At 46.9% G+C, this 20,053-nt stretch overlaps 1 protein-coding gene across 2 annotated transcripts in view; it reads right to left on the minus strand.

The window, feature by feature from the left end:
* The window catches only part of LOC135824391 (integrator complex subunit 2-like), a 36,791-nt gene extending 27,936 nt beyond the window's left edge, over nucleotides 1-8,855 (minus strand). The window contains exons 1-6 of one of the 2 annotated variants that reach the window (XM_065337134.1): nucleotides 8,352-8,855; nucleotides 6,892-6,994; nucleotides 5,544-5,657; nucleotides 4,590-4,796; nucleotides 1,552-1,658; nucleotides 680-817 (exon numbers count right to left, since the gene is read on the minus strand). In XM_065337134.1, the coding sequence (XP_065193206.1) occupies nucleotides 680-817; nucleotides 1,552-1,658; nucleotides 4,590-4,796; nucleotides 5,544-5,657; nucleotides 6,892-6,994; nucleotides 8,352-8,807 (1,125 nt within the window). In that variant the 5' untranslated portion in view covers nucleotides 8,808-8,855. Of the gene's footprint in view, nucleotides 1-679; nucleotides 818-1,551; nucleotides 1,680-4,589; nucleotides 4,797-5,543; nucleotides 5,658-6,891; nucleotides 6,995-8,351 lie in introns of both variants that reach the window. The other variant, XM_065337127.1, reaches the window with a different exon arrangement.
* Nucleotides 8,856-20,053: the final 11,198 nt, after the last annotated feature.

Below are 20,053 nucleotides of genomic sequence, written 5' to 3' on the forward strand. Positions count from 1 at the left end.
ACTACATACAGGTAGAGGCAGTAGCATGGCATAGGTAAGCACACGTCATACATACAGGTAGAGGCAGTAGCATGGCATAGGTAAGCACACGTCATACATACAGGTACAGGCAGTAGCATGGCATAGGTAAGCACACGTCATACATACAGGTACAGGCAGTAGCATGGCATAGGTAAGCACACGTCATACATACAGGTACAGGCAGGAGCATGGCATACCGTAATGTCGCGTATAAAAGCAAGTGCTTACGGCCGTATAAGCCGATGTCAGTGCTAGGCTTCTATTCAAACTACGTATCTCTATGTATGTCAATACTAAACCAGGCGTATGTGCTGACAGTGTATCTAAAAAATCAGGCTTGTATTCAAAACAGGCTTTTATACAAGACAGGCTTGTATTCAAAACAGGCTTCTATACCAGACAGGCTTTTATACAAGACACTACAGTAGGTGTAAGTTCTTACTTCATTGGCGGTGGCCCCGCTCATCACACTACTTACTTCACTGGCGGTGGCCCCGCTCATCACACTACTTACTTCACTGGCGGTGGCCCCGCTCATCACACTACTTACTTCACTGGCGGTGGCCCCGCTCATCACACTACTTACTTCACTGGCGGTGGCCCCGCTCATCACACTACTTACTTCACTGGCGGTGGCCCCGCTCATCACACTACTTACTTCACTGGCGGTGGCCCCGCTCATCACACTGAGAAGTTGTGTCTGTGGATGCGATGCCATGAACAACGCCAGCAACTCCCGATGGATGTTTTCCAGTAGCGATTCAAAAGCGGGGTTTGCCTTCTGCAAGCGGGAGCCCTATCAGGCAGCATGGGCCATAGAACACAGAATAATGTGATTAGTACCATGAAGACACGTGACTCTAACTGTGCCATTGCATACAGTCTCACTCTAACTCTGCCATGGCATACAGTCTCACTCTAACTGTGCCATGGCATACAGTCTCACTCTAACTGTGCCATGGCATACAGTCTCACTCTAACTGTGCCATGGCATACAGTCTCACTCTAACTGTGCCATGGCATACAGTCTCACTCTAACTGTGCCATGGCATACAGTCTCACTCTAACTGTGCCATGGCATACAGTCTCACTCTAACTGTGCCATGGCATACAGTCTCACTCTAACTGTGCCATGGCATACAGTCTCACTCTAACTGTGCCATGGCATACAGTCTCACTCTAACTGTGCCATGGCATACAGTGATACGTGGTAGACTCCATGGCATGTGCCCTTGTTGGTTGCCACTACTGCAGTACTGGCACTGAGATGACCAGCACCACACCAAGCCAAAACGAACCACAATCAGCAGTCCCACTCAATTTGCATGAGTTAACACAGAGTCATACACACACCTCAGACCTCAGACCTGCCCATCGCGGAAGCGATGATAGCGAACAGCTATGTTACACATAGCAACTTATACACACACACACACACACACACACCATGCACACACATGCAACACACGCACGCACACACTCAATACTTAATAGACTTTACAAAGACATTCACAGCTAATGCATTCTCACCTTCTTCTGCGAGCTGCTGACGTATTGTATGAGTGCGTCCTTAGCAGCCGACTTCTCATGCAGGAGCAAACTAGTGATGAAGTCGAGCCACACACCACTGCCACCGCCTGCAAGAAGATTAACGCTATCTGTATACACATCAACATTGTCAACGTTCACAAACACACATGAGGCAAAGGTACCGGTAACAGCTACTACTACAGACACTGCAGGAAACACATAAAAACAATTACACACACAGGGGTAAACCACCAGTACATAAAAACAATTACACGCACAGGGGTAAACCACCAGTACAAAAAAACAATTACACGCACAGGGGTAAACCACCAGTACATAAAAACAATTATACACACAGGGGTAAACCACCAGTACACACAACACCCTAAGGCACAACATGAACGCTGGCATCAGCAGAAAGGAGAGAAAACCCACAGCCTACCCCTATGCAATTTCAAACAACGAGCACCGACAGTACAGAACAACAGTACATTACAATACAACAGTAAAACACAACAGTAGACTTGTAGTCTTGAAAAACAGCACAGGGAAGGATGAACACACTACGTTGTGCCAGGATCCAAAAACAAACATGACAGCGTGATGCAGCTCTACTTCAGAGCACATTATCAGTACAACCAACAGCAGGAAGAGGTAAAAAGGCCAGACTGGACTGACACAGGGGTTTTATGTGAATGCAATAGTGTAGGAATTGTCAGCTGCTGCTGCTGTGAGTAAGCTACAGTACACCATGTGGCAAGAAGGTGTCAACCATGGCGCCGACTACACACTACACACTAGGGCATTGTGCTAGTCGCCCAGAGTAGAGAAGAGCTTCACAAGTGATCGTACACCAAGTAACAGAAAGGCAACCTGCACACAGCCTGTAGTAAAGAGGTTGTCAGCAGCCCAGCCATCATCAACATAGGATTGACAAAGTCACACATACAGTACTGGCAGCCCCCAACCCCACAACACATGCACAACACATGCACAACACATGCACAACACATGCACAACACATGCACAACACATGCACAACACATGCACAACACATGCACAACACATGCACAACACATGCACAACACATGCACAACACATGCACAACACATGCACAACACATGCACAACACATGCACAACACATGCACAACACATGCACAACACATGCACAACACATGCACAACACATGCACAAAAGCACCACTTGCCAAATCCATCATCATCACCAGTGAAAGCTTGCACATGTACACACATGTACAGTCAGTATCGCCAAGAGTCCATAAACTAATTGTTTATGCACTCTTGGAATCGCCTATAAGGTTGGCAGCTATACATTGTAGTAATATACCGGCTATAGTGATAAAATGCTCAAAATCAAACACCAACGTTATAGGCGATACTGACTGTACATACCAGTTGGTACACAGCCTTCCATTGTATTGTACACAGGGGTGTTACCATCCATGCTCTTATTTTGTTCTCCGTGCAGAAAGACACATCAACTTGCACAAGTTAACTACATGTACATGTTCGCCTGTACAAAGTACCAAGGTACAAGTTAAGTACATGTACATGTCTGCCTGTACAAAGTACCAAGTTGTCCAGGGTCTTGAGGAGGAGTTTGCTCCGCTTCGAGACGTCATCCTGGAGCAATTTGCCCCAGCCATCCTTGGGCGGGAGGTTCTTCCTCGGGAACACCAGCTCCTCACCCTGCCAGTCAAGTATGGTGGCTTGGCTTTGGCCGATCCTGTCCACACAGCACCCCAGGCTTACCAGAATTCGAGAAATGCTACTGACATCCTGCGCAACTCAATCCAATCTGGTAACCCCGTAAACGTAAATGATCACAGCGCTCACTGTCGCCGCATCACAAGCCAAATCAGCAGGGAACGAGATGTGATTTCCGCTGAAATCAGCCAATCAATTCTCAGTGACCTGCCACAGCTTGAGGAGCGCACCCTCTCCCGCATCGTACGGGGAAATGCCTCCGGATGGCTTACGGTGTTGCCCCTGAAGCGCGAGGGGTATGATCTGTCGAGTACAGAATTCCGCGATCAACTTGCCATCCGCTATGGTCGGCAGCCGCTTGCCCTGCCAGCGCAATGTGATGGTTGCGGGAAGCCTTTCTCTCTCCAGCATGGCCTTGACTGCCCGAAAGGTGGACTTATCAAGCGAGGCCACAATGATCTGCGTGATAGTGATGCAAAGCTAGCTGATATGGCATTCGGTGGTGTTGTCATCGAGCCGATCATGGTACCGGAGGGTGATCGAACGAGGCAGCCTGCTCTTCAGATTGGCTTGCCCGGGGTGTGTGGGAGGATAACAGGGTGGCGTTTTTTGATAATCGCATCATTGATGCCAACGCACCCAGTTACTCCCATTCATCTTGGGAAGCTACTTCCAACCGCGCTGCTAACGCGAAGAAAAAGAAGTATCGTCAGGCCTCCGAGGACCTCCGTGGGTCGTTCACACCACTGGTTTGTTCCACGGATGGGGTGCTACATCGCGAATACGCCAGCTATCAGAAGCGACTTGCTGGTCGCCTCGCCCTCAAGTGGGACAAGCCATTTTCAATCATCATGGCTTGGGTGCGAGTTCGCAGCCAATTTGCAGTGATCCATGCAGTCGACCTCCGGCTACGCGGGTCTAGAAGGCGCCTGACAGGCCTGTCGACGCAGGATGGTGCTGGGGTAGTTATCGGCCATTGAAAACTGAATTCCGTCTGTTTTACGTGGAATTTCTTGGAGTTTCCCAATGTATTGTACTTGAATAAAATTCTATTTTAACTTTCATGGTATCTCAAATTTTTTCACGTCTACATGACTTTATTTTGCCCGTAAAAGAGGCCGTTACCCCGTAAAAAAAAGGTACAAGTTGAGTACATGTACATGTCTGCCTGTACAAAGTACCAAGGTTTCCCGGAGAACAGTTTTCGTTCTAGTGAAACCTTCTGCACATAGAGACTATGAGCAGGGTTCGTGACTTCGAAGTAGAAGAAACGTGAGAACAAGACAACAGGACATGGGCGGAGGGTTTACCTTGCGAGTGCTTAGCCAGCTCATCAGTAAGCAGTAGCATACAGCAGGCTGGTCCGCCGGTCTTCACACACAGATCACGAATGCGCAGAGCAGCCTGGGGTGCATCCATCTGGCACAGTGCCTGCATGGCCTGGTTACAGGCACGCCAGGATTGTGATACTTCCGGCACGCCGCCGCGAAATGCGTACTCAACTACAGTATCCAAAACTAAAACAACAACAACAACAACAACAACAACAACAACAACAACAACAACAACAACAACAACAACAACAACAACAACAACAACCACAACAGCAGCAGCAGAAGCAGCAGCAGCAGCAGCAGCAGCAGAAGCAGCAGAAGCAAAAGCAACAGATAGAAACAATAGATCAACAGGCTTGCCAGCACTGAAAAAGCATGACAAATTGACAATCACATCCAGGGATGAATTTATCCTGTATCGCATCGCAATTTGCGATGCAAAATCGATCTACTGCTACTCAAAAGTCACCGTCACTCGCAGAAAATTCCGGTACATACAGGCTATCCATGCCTAGCCTGTGCTGTCAAGTAACATGCATACAGTACAGTGTATGTGTTGCAGGTCCTTTCAATCTGCGTGCACGTGTATGCTTCAGTCGGTTTTTTTGCAAATGGGCTTTCAGGCATCACTCTCAAGAAGGAAATGTGGTAAACACCCAACCTTCACAGAAAAATGCTAATCAAAATCAAAGACTGCTACACAATTGTGATTTCGTATAGCAGAAACTGCTATGCAAAAATATGACAGTAAATTCATCCCTGACATCACAACACGAGATCCAGAAAGATGATCAAGCTGTGCCATGGTGCACACTCACTGCAAACTATGTAATGTCAGTGACGATTCAGCTAAGAGAACATGCCACAAAGAAGAAGAAACACTAATATTGAACAAAGGGCAGGGAAGGACACACAGGCCAGTGGTCTTACATGTGCGCTGAAAGTGTGGAAGCCCAGCAGCCAACTGAACCAACATCTCACAGCCATGCTCAAGACGCAACAAGACACTGGTCACTTCAGCACAGGACACTAGCGAATGCAGCTCTGTAGCACCAACACAACACAACACACAAAGAAAAAGCAAATGTGTATAGACAGTACACAGAGTCCCACCAGCATACATGCACCAATAAACAAAGTGGAAACACACATGCACGCACACCAATATAGTATACGCAGGGAGGGGAAATGGAGGTTGATTTCAAACATCCAGCACCACGCTACTTGTCCTATTGAACACCGACAAAGAAGAGCAGTGGCAACCAAGCACGGGTACAGACGTGTCCACTACAGTATTAGTGATGTAACGAATAATCGATTATTCGAATTTCCTCGATCTCTTAGACCTCAGCGAATAATCGATCGGATAAAATCTAGGCCGTAGGTTCGAAAATTCGAATATTCGCGGGCGGGCGAAGTCCGCGCACGCGCGCGACTAGATCTCTCGACTTGAATGCATACACTTTGTAATGTGTTGCAGACAACGACTAGACTACGCGCGGTAGACCATGGTATACTCTACTCTGACTTGAGTCTGAGCGCTTGTGTTGTGAATTCTCTTGAATGAATTTTCTTGTGGAATAGTAGAATAGGCATGAATAGAAGCCCTGGAGCTATATTTTTCCAGAAGACACGTTGAGGAAGGCTACATTTGAGAGAGGGCTCTATTCGAGAGGGGGCTTTATTTTTAAACAGAATCATCAATGGACCACTTGCCATTTGTACAGATCCACGAAATCCCGTAGAATCCCGTAGAATCCCGTAGACCCGGAAGGGTGTTGAAGGACCCTATTGTGTTTTCTGCTATTTCCACTAAGAATGGGGCCTGAAGGCATTTCATACGAAAACCTTTTTCTGACAAAGATCTAGCTCAGTGATGAATTTATCCTGTATCGCATCGCAATTTGCGATGCAAAATCGATCTACTGCTACTCAAAAGTCACCGTCACTCGCAGAAAATTCCGGTGCATACAGGCTATCCATGCCTAGCCTGTGCTGTCAAGTAACATGCATACAGTACAGTGTATGTGTTGCAGGTCCTTTCAATCTGCGTGCACGTGTATGCTTCAGTCGGTTTTTTTGCAAATGGGCTTTCAGGCATCACTCTCAAGAAGGAAATGTGGTAAACACCCAACCTTCACAGAAAAATGCTAATCAAAATCAAAGACTGCTACACAATTGTGATTTCGTATAGCAGAAACTGCTATGCAAAAATATGACAGTAAATTCATCCCTGCTAGTGTCTATTGACCACTTCTGCACAAGACTGTGAACGTACCAGTGAGAGCCAGATGCAAGAGATCAATCACATGTTGGAAGTACAGCGGGCAGTCAAACAAAGCATTCGAAATTGGGTACCAAATCCCATTGTGACTGTTAGCCTGAGGACAAATCAAGACAAACAAATCAAGACAAACAAATCAAGACAAACAAATCAAGACAAACAAATCAAGACAAACAAATCAAGACAAACAAATCAAGACAAACAAATCAAGACAAACAAGGAATTCTCCACATTGTATCCACACTAAGAAATTCTGGACACCATGCAATTGCATTATAGAAAGAAAAGGGGGTTGTCAACTGACAACCGCTGTATTCACCTGCTATTCATCATCTAGCGCATCTGCGCAATTTTGTTGTTTTTGTTGATGTAACATTATGACTAGGGCTGAAACGATTATACCAATTACTTGGTAAGCGATTGATAATTCCTTATCAATCAAGTAATCGTTACGTTAAAGATTACTCGCTAAGGATTTTGAGCCCAAAAAGTACTGAACACCCTCGTTTTTGTGAAGTTTGAATCAGTTTTCACTGTGCGTATGCAGTTGCCAGGGGCATGGTGCATATTCTGAGGTTAAATTGACTTAGGGGCCGTCCGTAAATATCGAACTTTTTTCACCAAACGAATTATTTTAGTTTAGACCCAACCCCTCCTTCACTCCCCCTCAGAACGTAAAAAATGTTGACATACATGCATATACAACGGCCATGTGCATGAATCAATGTTTTCTGAAACGAAATTGGTCAAACCCTCCTACCCCATAACGAAATTATTTCGTTTTGTGAAAAAAGTTCGAAATTTACGGACGACCGCTTATAACTGCCATGTTTCTGAGCTACCCTGTCACTAATGCAAATTTTTGGTATTATGAAGGCCTAGCTTTCAGAAACAGGTAATTTTTGCACAAAATTCTGACACTATTTGCTAACGATTATAATCGATTATTATTATTATTCACACATATCCGCCGGATGAGTACGCGTGGCCCATGCACCAAGAAAAAGTCAAGAAAGTTGCATACCGGTAACACACTCAAATTGGAATTTAACTCAGATTTCATGATTAGAGAACAGAGAGAAGAAAAAAGAATGATGCGGAAGTGGAAGTCACGCACGTGGAGCACTCTTATGGTTTATATGACTGTATGACTGTGCACAGCTGCATTCCAGTATTATCACTGTGACATTGTTGGAGACTGTGCGGTTGGAAGTGCGCGAGTTCGATTGGGATTCAAGTAGGAAGGGAGCGTCTCAGCTTTCTCGGACCAAGACCATTCGACTCAGCACCCCGAAGACTACAACTGGTGAAATTTTGATTTTTGCCTTAACTTCCCCTTTTTTTGAATTCATTTGCCAAATTTAAACACCCAATTTTCACAGGTAACATCAAGCGTAACATTTGAACAATGAATATTGTCTTTACGCATTTTCACACAGAAATTCGTAACTTACCACAGAGACTAATCGCAGGAGCTCACACATAAACAACCTGAGCTTTCTTGTGGGATGTGCCTGCTCGAACTCCACTTCAATGGGTTGTTTTAGTCCCTGAATCAGGTGACTATCTTGATCGGGTAGACCACCAGAAGAGATTTGTTTAGAGCGCATAAGCTTTTCTTTCTCTACGTCACGCCTCATATCGTCGCGATCGAACGACAACGAAGCCACAATGCTATTCACCGCTTCCAGTTCACCAATAGCAGCCAAGATTGAAAATTGTACTCGACTTGCATCTTCGCTTGAACTGCATTCTGGGTTTTGCATCAAAGCAACCCTCACTAAAAATGGCAAAAACGGACGCAAAGCTTGGCCATTATCACCCAGATAGCCCAGCTCAGCCACAAGCCTCTCAACATCACCATCGCGAAGGAGGTGAAACCCTCTCTTCAACTCAGGGGATAAGTTCATGTTTCTTCCATCCAATACGATGCAGCAAGATTTCCAAATGGATTTCAATCTTTCAATATTCTCTGTTTTGTGGCTTTTTTTATCGATTTCCCTCTTTTTTTTACTTGTACAGCGTTACGTCACAATCGCATGCGTATAATGCGCTGGATACCAGGGAGTCGTAAAATACGTATTTTACGACTCCCTGCTGGATACCATGCATCAAGAGTCCATAGCCATAGGCATAGGCCATGGGTTATGGACTCTTGATACGGTATACATGTAGCGGTATAGCTGCTACAGCATAGTATACAATAGTATAGTCGTAGAGCTACGGCGTTACGTACCGTAACCTGGTAACATTTGTTGCCCAATGCTGTAACATTAATTTTGTTGTATTATTTCAACACAATGTGACATTAATTTTTTTTACTAGCAAACACAGCCCTACTAATAGTAATAATCAGGGGAAGAGGACAACTGAAATGACACTGGACAACAAGACAAAGGGGAGTATGGCCTATGGGGCGATGTGCCAATGTGGTTGGCGAGGCTCATCCCGGCATCCGACCGGAGGTCTCGACCAGGCATCGATAGGAATGCAGCTAGGGAGGGAGATCAAGTGAGAGAGAGAGAGAGAGAGAGAGTCGGGGAGAGAGAGAGAGAGAGAGAGAGAGAGAGAGTGAGAGAGAGACTGCAACCTGTCGAATGTGGGAGCGAAAGGAGAGGCTCCGATCGAAGAGCACTCCAAGCAACTTCAGCTCCTCCACTTCCTCTATGGCCACCCTATTGAAAGTGGCTGGAGGAATCGGCCAGGGTTGACGGTGATGTGAAATCGTCAAGACTTGCGACTTTGTCGGCTCGAATGTGATCTCAGCTCTGGCCCCATTCGGCTAGGGCATCCACAGCAGTCTGGAGCTGCTCTAGGCCAACTGGGAGAGCAGTCAGGGACGGGATGCACTGATACAGCGTAGCATCATCTGCATATATGGCGAGCTGGGTTGTGGCAGGAAGGTGGTCCTCCATGTCATTGACATATAGGAGGAACAGAGTTGTTGTTGTTTATTTTACTTCGCAGATTCTAACGGGCAACTCGGTTGAGTGGGGCCTAATATGCTCCCTTGCGACACACCTGAGCTGATTCGGAATTCAGGTGAGGTTTGGCCACTCACAACGGCCTGGATTCGTCTATCGGCCAGGTAGCTGTGGAGCCACTTGAGGAGGTTCCCGGATACTCCGTAAGCCTTTGCCTTGTAAAGGACACTTGCGTGGGAGACTTTGTCGAAGGCCCCCGCAATGTCAACGGCAATAATTTGTACAGCACCGCTAGCAGCTGCTATCTTGCTCCACTGGTGGTGTAGTCCTGTCAGGAGGTCAGCAGGCCCTAACCAGCTAACCCTCGGCGAAAACCGAACTGGTGGTTTGAGAGTATATTATTTCCTTCGAGAAAGTTGGTGAGAGCACGCTTAAGGTGGGACACCACCTTCCAGGGGTCAAAAAATCAACTTTCGATTTGTCACCTTTTTGCTATTGGAAATCAAAGCATATGCCCTGAGGTGTCAGTATTCCAAATTTGAAGCGATTCGGACCAACCGTTGCAGTCATATGACCGTTTGAAATTTGAAAATATTTGAAAAATGTGTACACATCGATGTTCGTACACTAAAAAGTTGAAAAAAATTGTACACATCGCGATGCTCGTGCACCACGATCTGTCAAGATTGTGGCCGTGGAGTTTGGGAGTTTTGAAGCGCTTTTACTTCCAAATTTTGTTGCCATGGCAGCAGTGACCCGTGCCACGTGCAAAAAAAGTGCAAAAAATTCTTTCCCAAAAGACTTCTTTGCTGTTGCAGTTTCGAGCGCGATGCACAATGGGGAACAAGAAGAGCAGGTCGTGCAAGCGTCCTGCAAAGAGAAGATTCTCACTGCACGCAGCACCTGTCCAGGAAGCTGCTGAGGGAGTTTATGAAGCTGAAGCAGTGCCAGAGTCCGCCTCGAAGCGCAAGTTGTACGATGGCGTTCCAAAAATAAGAATACAGTGATCATAATAAAAAATTAATGGATTCAACTGAGCGATAGTGAGTCGGATTCGGAGGAGAGCTTTGATGGATGTGCGCTGGCCTCGAACTCAGACAGTTGCTCCCTCAAGTGATTCCTCGTTCTCTGAAGACTGTCATGGCCCAATCGCTGAAAGTTGTGATTCAGACGCCACTGGACTTGAATTGTTTACGAAATTTGATTTTCTCTGCTTGCTCGTGTAAAATACTGTGGAGGTGAGCTGACTATTGCTGAAACTGCACGTTCTGGCCTTGCATCCACTGTCAGAATCACATGCTGCAATGAAGAGCCAGTGTTCAGCAGGCACCAGCCTGCCAGTGGTGGAGAAGTCAGGACAGTTTTATGAGTGCAATCGCCGCAGTGTTCTGGCATTGCGCACGCTGGGAATTGGCCATGTTAGCTGGCAAATTTTTTGCGGCCTCATGAATTTGCCCCACCTGTTCAGCTATCTGCATTCCAGCGGCACCAGCGAGCATTGTGCAAGGCGGCAAGGTCAGTTGCGCAAATCAGCATGAACGAAGCAGCAGATGAACAAGACAATGGACAGGCCTAAGCATATAACTGCTGTCACCTATGATGGTACGTGAATGAAGCGCGGGTTTTCCTCCCTACACGGTGCGTTTACGGCAATTGACTGGCAAGTCGGGAAGGTCCTTGATGTGCATCTAGCTTCCAAGTACTGCCATGGCTTCAGCTTGTGGAAAGCTCGCCAGGCGCATAGTGAAGTCACAGCTGACGAGTATGAGAAGTGGAAGTCGGGCCATATCCCTCTCTGCAACCGCACTTGGCGTTTTTTGCAGAACGCCAGCTCATGTTGGATAGTATTAGAGTGGCCAAGGCTGAGAAGAAGATGAAGCAGGAGGAAAAACAGCGAAGGAAACAAAGGAGGAGGTGCAAGAAGGGAATTGAGGAGCAGATTGTGGAAGCTGAGGGTGTCACATACGAGGCTGGTGGGTTTTAGTTGGAACAATAGTCTTAGAATCTATGAAAAGGACACCTAAATGTTTGTGCTTTTTGGCCTTTTTCTGCCTTCTTGGACATGATTGCGGCTAGTGTGTTTATTTTAGACCTATCAACCCATACATTTTTGGAATCAGTGACTTGTTGCGCAGGGATTGAACTACAATGGTGATCATAGGACCTTTTACATTGGATTTTGAGCTCCCACAGTGCCTTCTATTTTACGCGTTTTGCGGCTCGTCCTGTTTTGTCTCTGCATTTGGGGTAGTAATACCTGTCAGATAGAGTTCATTGTAGTTCATTCCCTGCATAGGCATATGGACTGGGTTTTGCTGCATTTTGGAACTGTCTATGTTGATACATCTTGCTGCAAAGTTGTCCAAAAAAATTGCTGTTTGTGCGCACCTGTGAAGAATTTGTGTAGCCCATCAAGCATTACTGGGATGAACTGTAAATTCTCTTTTTGGTGCCTACATTGTGGAGCAGTATATAGTGATTGAACATAGAAAATTTGAATGCAATCTGCCAATCCGTTTTCATGATATGCCTATTTCAATTGTATGCGGTCTGATTTGGGCCGCGAATGGTGGTGTCCCCCCTTAACTTCCATTGTCTTGGAGATGAGCGACAGGAGGGAAATGGGCCGATAGTTCGATGGGGCTGACTTTGACCGTTTCTTATGGACTGGGACGACACTTGCCACTTTCCAATACTGTGGTTGTGTCCCCGATGTCATGCACTGACGGAAGAGCAAGCATAATGGCACTGCAAGGTGCTCAGCGTTGGCTTTGAGGACTTTGCCCGGAACTGCATCAGGGCCTGACGCTTTCGAGGGATCAAGGGCCCTCAACAATTTACGGACCTCAGCAGGGCGGAAGCGAATACTTAGGAGATGGCTTTGGAAGCGAGGCTGGTACAAAGGGGAAGTTGAAGTCCTGTGGGCCGAGGCTGCACTTATCGGCGAGTTGCAAGTACGAAAAACGCACGATTTCCCAAACTTTGAGGCTCCATAAGTACACCAAAGTGAATATGTATCCTCGCGTACCAAAGCGTAATAATATGAGGATTTTGCGAGCATAATGCGAGAATCCATGAAAGCACAATTCCATGATTTCGTGAGCATAATCCGCCGGAGCCTAGTACGAATAGCGGCATCTTTTTTATGGCTCACGTCGTTGCGGTTGGGTAGTGGGGAAACTAATTACTTTTCCTTTTCAAACATGTTGTTGGTTGACCACATGTTTAAACAAGGTCAAGGAGGTGGAGGGTCCTTGTGTTCGGAAACACTGACCTTAGTACTTGAAGTACATGTACAACCATCCACGGTTGGCAGAGCCCTGGTCTTGCGGTTGTAGTAAGGTCACAGTTTCCGAACACACTGCACAGTGGTCCTCTGCCTTGTAACATGCTGTCAACCAACAATGAATGTACAAACTACAATGATTATGTAGATCTACAATGCACCCGTTATCTAAAGAGGACGTGTACCGTATGTAACACTCACAGTGCAGGGTTTATCATCCGTTGACTCGGTGATTTGGAAAAGTAGAGGCGGTGTGGCACACCGCGCATGCTACGTGTATGTGATCATGAAAAGCCTCTTGTACGGGCAAAGCAAATGTGCTTGCATATGACACAAAATCTCAATACAAAAAATTGATAAAAACGCCAAGAATCTGAAGAAAAAGACTCAATCCAATCCTGCGTTGCCATAACGGGAACTGAAACCGAACACAGATCTAAGAAGATGTACAGTCAATGTCATGTATGTGATACAATAGCGACTCACTCTGTATAGCTGTAGACCAGTACAAGTCATGTACATGTACCTACATACTACCATAGCGCCCATGCCTCGCGCATTGAGCGGTTCCGCTGCTTACACTAGTGCACATGAACAGTACTGGAAATCTGCTGATTCATCATTCTTCTTTGGCATAACCTCCAAAGACACTAGCTGTTCCTCACTGTGATCATGTGACAAATAAAACTATGTCACATGACATGATTGGTCTCAGTGCATTTCAATCCAGTGCTGTAAAAAAACTAATAACAATTTTGACTCAACTTCATCTCAAGGATAACATTAAAAAATGTTGTGCGTCAAATATATACAAACAATCTTCGAGGAGGCTTTGAATAGCTATGAATAAAATGAAGGCCGTAGACATCATGCAACTAAGTTACTTGTTCGACATGTAGGTGTATTTTTGGGGCCATTCGTAAATACCAATATTTGTTTCGAGATGATATTTGTTCATTTCTCCCCAGACCCCCCCCTCCCCGCCCTCTCCCCTCAAAACGAACAAACACACGTTTATGCCGCGCCGGGATCGATTTTTTTTAATGAAGCGCAATCTGCTCACAAAACATGCTTGATTATTTATTTTAACTTTAGTTGCTTTCATTGGTTACCTTTAGTTCCGTGAATTCCACTGATGATCGGGACAGAAAATTGATTCTGGGTTATATTAGTGTTATAAAATAATATACATGTCGAACAAGCAACTTAGTTGCGTGATGTCTGCGGCCTTCATTTTACTCATAGCTCTGTCAAAGATATGGTGCTCATTGCTACAGTATCCGATGTAGACTCCATGCAAGGCCGTGCACAAGACTCAGTTCTACCAAATCAACATCAGACATTGCCGCATGGATCACACCAAGTAAAGGTTACAACTAACAACTAAAAAATACCATGAATGAATATTCTTATCAAAAGTCATACTATGATACAGGCGGCGCTGGCATGCACCGTGTGAAGCCCGGTTGCATGGGCGCATGGGTGCAAGGGAGTCATACTCCTATAGTCTTACGTACAGGCAGGATGGAACAGTTCACCTCTGAACTGTACAACTGTCCACTCAGCAGCAGGAAGACGTAGCCCATACATAAACTTGTACTTCTTCACAGATCCTTGAACTAACTTGATTGACTGCCCCCATGGTGTCGCATGACTTTTAAAGATGTGCCTGGTGCACTCTGGTCAGAGGAAAGCGCCACCATGACCACATCACACTTGGTACGAGACTGACTGTGTTGGCTCTTGCAGCAGAACACTGGACATGCTATACGGAATCTGCTTGGATAACGGTGGCTTTAGCGGGTGTGTGTGGTGAGTCAATGCAGGCTGCAGCAGTACACTGGTTATACACTGGCGGAGTGGGACGGTGGGTCGTGCCATTTTTGCTTGGGCTTGTTGGATGCGGCGGTCGATGGAGTGATGTGCCAGATGTCTGCCGAATTACTGAAAGGCGATTGCCGATGCGTGAAAGCTTGGTAGTGAATACGCTTCTGCTGGTGCGTGATGAGAATGACCCTTTGCTATCAGCATATTGACTGTCAGTACTGCTGCCAGGAGTGCGGAACAGTTTCCACGGCCAGTAGGACTTTTCAAATGCCCAGGTAGTGAAGACGATGCCAATCACAATGGTGAACACATGCAGCATGATCTGGGATGCGATCGATTTCCTTGGCATGGCTACACATAACTTACTGCTGATGTCACTCACACCGTCGCTTGACAACATCGTGCAAACAATATGGGCCAATAATTGCTGATCTAGTTGACTAGATGCTGTGCTAAGGAAGTTGATAAGATGTACAACCAGGATAATGACAGACTGGATGAGGACCATGATAATGTACACCACCAAGAGGCAGAGAAGACGACGCAGGCCAGAGCTAGCTGCTCCTCTAGCTAGGTAACTGCTGGTGCCACTCATCTCACGGTGCAAGCGCCTTGAAACCACCGATGACATCCTCTCAAAGGCTGTGGGCTTGTGAGCTGGTTTAGCGGGAAGGCCATTCGTTCTTTGCACAACGGTTGGGCTAGATATTGCCGGTGGACTACTGACACTGGGAAGTTCATGTAGCTGGCCGAGTGTAGCTGGAGAGCCACTGGATGGTATAGGAGAATCACAGTGTGTCTGACCATCTAGTGCAGGTGCTGTGCGCATGGCAAGGGTTACTGGTCGCTTGCGAAGACGCTGCACTTTAGCACTGGCAGCGCGTAGCTTCTGCAGTTTAGGCATTCCAGCCACGAGGAAAGGTATTGTGATGGCCGCACAGATGATATAGGGGACGACCAGTGCATAGAGCCATGCCTCGGGGTTGAAACGACATGTACCCAACAGTGGCAATGCATTGAAGTTGTGTGTGGCCGTGCCAGCCAGTGCTGAGACCATTGCCAGCAGTATGGAGCAAACCAGGTAGATACGGAATGTTTTTCGGCTCCTGGCATCACTTGCAGAGTGCTTTCTGTTGCTCAAGTGTGAGATAGTGCTATACCAAGAATATCCTAGTAGAGGGCCCTGCAGGCTCACAAATACCAAAGAAAACATGGAACGGAAGGCGTCGAAAGCACACGCACTGACTTCACCTGCAATACCAGACATACGCAAAGCCCCAGCATCCGTACAGCCAGCATTGACAGCTTGCCGTGCACTGCCGCTGGCCGCAATCAGATAGTCAAAGTAGTAGATGCCGAGGCCGACGTTCATGCAGACTATTGCCCTGCGTGCCATGGTGCGCACCTTGCGCTGGTTGAGAAAGAAGATGACGACAGCCGTCCACGTCATGAGGAACACGACAGTGCCAAGCACGGCTATAGCTGTTCTATATGGCTGCCAGTGTCTCTCTTCATACAGTATGGGCGTGCAAGGCAGTGCACACCGCATTGGTGCAGAGCTATTGCTAGTGTTGCAACACACGCCAATGCCATGCACACTAAGTAAAGTGCACGTGCTAGTCGTCAGCTCAGCTATGTACTTAGCATATGGCTCCCACTCAAATTCACGGTGTGCCGTTGGAACAAGGGGATGCGGGCAGCTTGACAGAGTGAATGCCGTGGCAATGACTTGAACATCTGAACGACACTTTTCCAACGAGTCCAGTCCATGGCCTAGTGAAGAATTTATGCACTTTTGTTGTGCAGACATTTGCTCTACACTGCTATCTGGGTGCGTGACAGGAGATGCTGAGCAGTTGCCAGCGCATGCATGCGTAAGGAGAGAGCGAACGTGCCAGAGTGCCGGTACACCTGTACCATTGTCCGCAGTAGGTGAGCAGGCGTCTGGTACAAACGCACACACACTACTGGTCAGTGTGCACAGTCGCTGGCACGTACAGCTGCAGAGTGGCACAGCAGCAGGTGGTTGTGTTGTCTGGCGACGCGATGCACCCGCAGATACGCTACCACTACTGCCAGAAGCAGTTCCTGCTGAGCACAGCGCAGCTGCAACGTCTGCTTTCAACCATGACGGCGATTCAGCACTCTCATCATCGCTGGTCCGGTTTGTGTGATGAGCCAGCAGACTGCTACTGAACGTGCCAAGCGCTGTAGAAAGACAATTGTGCGTCTCAACCATTTCCAGCCGTGCATGGTACTGCGCGAGTATTTGCAGCGTGTTCCACAAACTGGATTGAGACAAGCAGTCACTGCTCAGTCCAACGGCTTGACACATGCTTTCTGGAGATGACATACACGACATGTTGGAGAAGCAACGCCTGCACAATGTAGCATTGCGCAGCAAGCCACTCAAACTCCATGTCTTTGAGAGGACATCTGCTGCATACACTGTATAGATTTCCACAGACCATTTCCCACGACTAGGGGGAGGAGGAGGACTGACATACCATCTTTGCAGAGTTTCATTTCCGATCGTCTCCTTCAGAATTTCCATGTGCACATCTTCCATTACAGCATTGGTGAAATTCCTCGCTGCGCTAGCAAGGAGCACAATGCTAGGCAGACTAAAGTCACGCTGAAATGTACTGTTGCTTGTCAGGCGCACAAGCTCACTAGCACATTCTTCTCGGCTGGAGAAATTGGCTCGTAGAAATGCAGCTCGGATATTGGCAAAACGTTCCCCGCAACGCGTTCCACTCCGTGAAGGGAATAATTCTTGCAACCAGGAGATGCGGTGCTGAGGTACTTTCGAAACCCGAGGCTGAGATAACTCCGATGTCAGGTAGGAGGAGTGGTGCGGTGACACTTCGAGCCCATAGGCCAAGTACTCCGAGCAGCTGATCGTGTTAGGGCCATTAGTAGCATTACGGTCACCGTGGCCGGCTGTGCTGGTGGTAGCAGTGGTAGTGCCCATGCTGTGGATTTCCGTACAAGTACCGGTCGTGGCCAATAGCGCTACCGATCCAATGAGTACGACACAAGCTATCAAACAAACACACCTCACGGCCGGTACGGAGTGGACGACATTCTGTGAGAGACACATGATATCGTACCCGACTCATGCCGGAATGGACGATTCAGACACTGGTATTACCTGATTACTGCAGTCTGCCAGTCTGCTCTGTTATTTGCAAGAAGTTCGATTGCCTGGAGATTATGTTAGCTGGCGTTGATATACCATTACCAGTTCGCATCCGCCAAGCCAGCTGCAGGCTACACTGTAGTGTATTCGTTGTAGCCTTGATCAAGACTCGGAGTACTAGGTGAGTCGTGTAGTACTAACCTGCTCCAGAGCCTGAGCCAGGCCGAGGTGCCACTTCGAACATGGTAAGCTTTCACTGGTAAGCTTTCACTGGTTCCTTCCTCCCGCTCACGTCCGCTCATATTTTTAGTGAATATGCACAAGCGCTATCGAGTACTGATGTAGCATAGATCTACACCATTGTCACCAATGATTATGACATTGTACATAGTAAGTCAGACTCGGACCTACACTAAACAGTCACGGTACAATGCAACTGAGGCTCTAAAACTTTAGTAAAAGCCTCACGCTGACTTGTAGTTGTAGATAGTGAAAGAAGTCAAGCAAAGAACACAGTACTAGTACTAGCACAACTGCATTTCGCCTCCTTTTCTGTATTATGCTATACACCACAGTATTACAGGTATTAAACAGCAAACATCATAATGGGGTTGTCTACTCTAGCACGCTATCAAGGTTTTAGTGGCTTGTGTTGTTTCTAATATTATGATATGTGAAGAGGAAGAGCTAGAGAGAGCCAAATGAATGCGGGAATCTTTCCTGGATCTGAAGTCCATTGAAGGAGAGCCAATCAGTATACATCCTGTTTCGGATCGCTTCATGATTCCAAGTCCGCTGGGTCCAGGGGAACATTCAATGACCACCGTACCACTGCCCCAAGTAAGTTGCCACCAACTCTACTACGCTTCTACTACTACAGTACTAGTACCTATATAGTAGTACTGTACTACTACTAGTACTAGTCCTCGATCAATACAGACTCAGTGTATAGATGACGGACTAGACTAGAGTTGGTGCAGCGGTGGTCTTGCTGAGACAGTGTTTGCGAGGCAGGTGGCCAGCCAGGTGTCGCGCGCGTTATGCACATTTAGGTGTGTAGGATACCCCCCCCCCCCCTTTTCAATCATGACCACGGCCGGGGCACTAGTGGCTAAAACAAGCCAAATAATTGCAAAAGCCCCGTGGCATTCTTTGCGTCCTAAATAAAATCCTTCCTCCTCTCTACTACCATGCACAGTCATACCCGTGTGTGTGTGTGTGTGTGTGTGTGTGTGTGTGTGTGTGTGTGTGTGTGTGTGTGTGTGAATTAATAATTATTGGAGTTATCTGGCGCTTGTCTTGATCTGTTTCAAACAGAATCAGATCCGCTATCGTAGAGAAAATCTGTGGGTGCACATCCAGTGCATTTGCAGATTTGCGTGCTTCTCTTGCGACGGGCGTATACATGGTACATGGTACATGATGTGTGTGTGTGTGTGTGTGTGTGTGTGTCACTGTGTGTGTGTGTGTGTGTATGTGTGTGTGTGTGTATGTGTGTGCGTGTGTGTGTGTGTGTGTGTGTGTGTGTGTGTGCCAACCGGTCGGAAGGCTACCTTCTTGCCAAAGCATTTGGAAGTTGGACTAGTTTCGGCTCCACAATCCAGTGTGTCGTTACTATAATTATAGCCTTCGTGGCTGAGGTTGTTGGTATGTCTGTTGGCTCTGGGTTCCCAGTACTCAGTAGGCGAGTCTGGTTGGTAAAGTAAGTCCAATTTCACTTCAAGGTACCAGTGCATCTAGAGATTCTAGTGTCTGCTTCTATCAAAGCAGCGTGCTGTCTATACTGGTTACCCCAGCAAGTGTAGGGTGTGCATAGGCCGTTTTATGCCGATCATGGTACTCCGTGTGGTGTAGACCAGGTGTGCATTGGTGGTCGATTCACATAGCTTCGCCAGTTGTGTGGATTAGACAGTAAATTTTAAATCAAGTCTTGATCTGTCTCATTCAGATCTTGTTCGCTATTGTTGCGGATAAGAG

This window comes from Sycon ciliatum, chromosome 1 (genome assembly GCF_964019385.1).
Source record: "Sycon ciliatum chromosome 1, ocSycCili1.1, whole genome shotgun sequence".
NCBI classification, from domain to species: domain Eukaryota; kingdom Metazoa; phylum Porifera; class Calcarea; order Leucosolenida; family Sycettidae; genus Sycon; species Sycon ciliatum.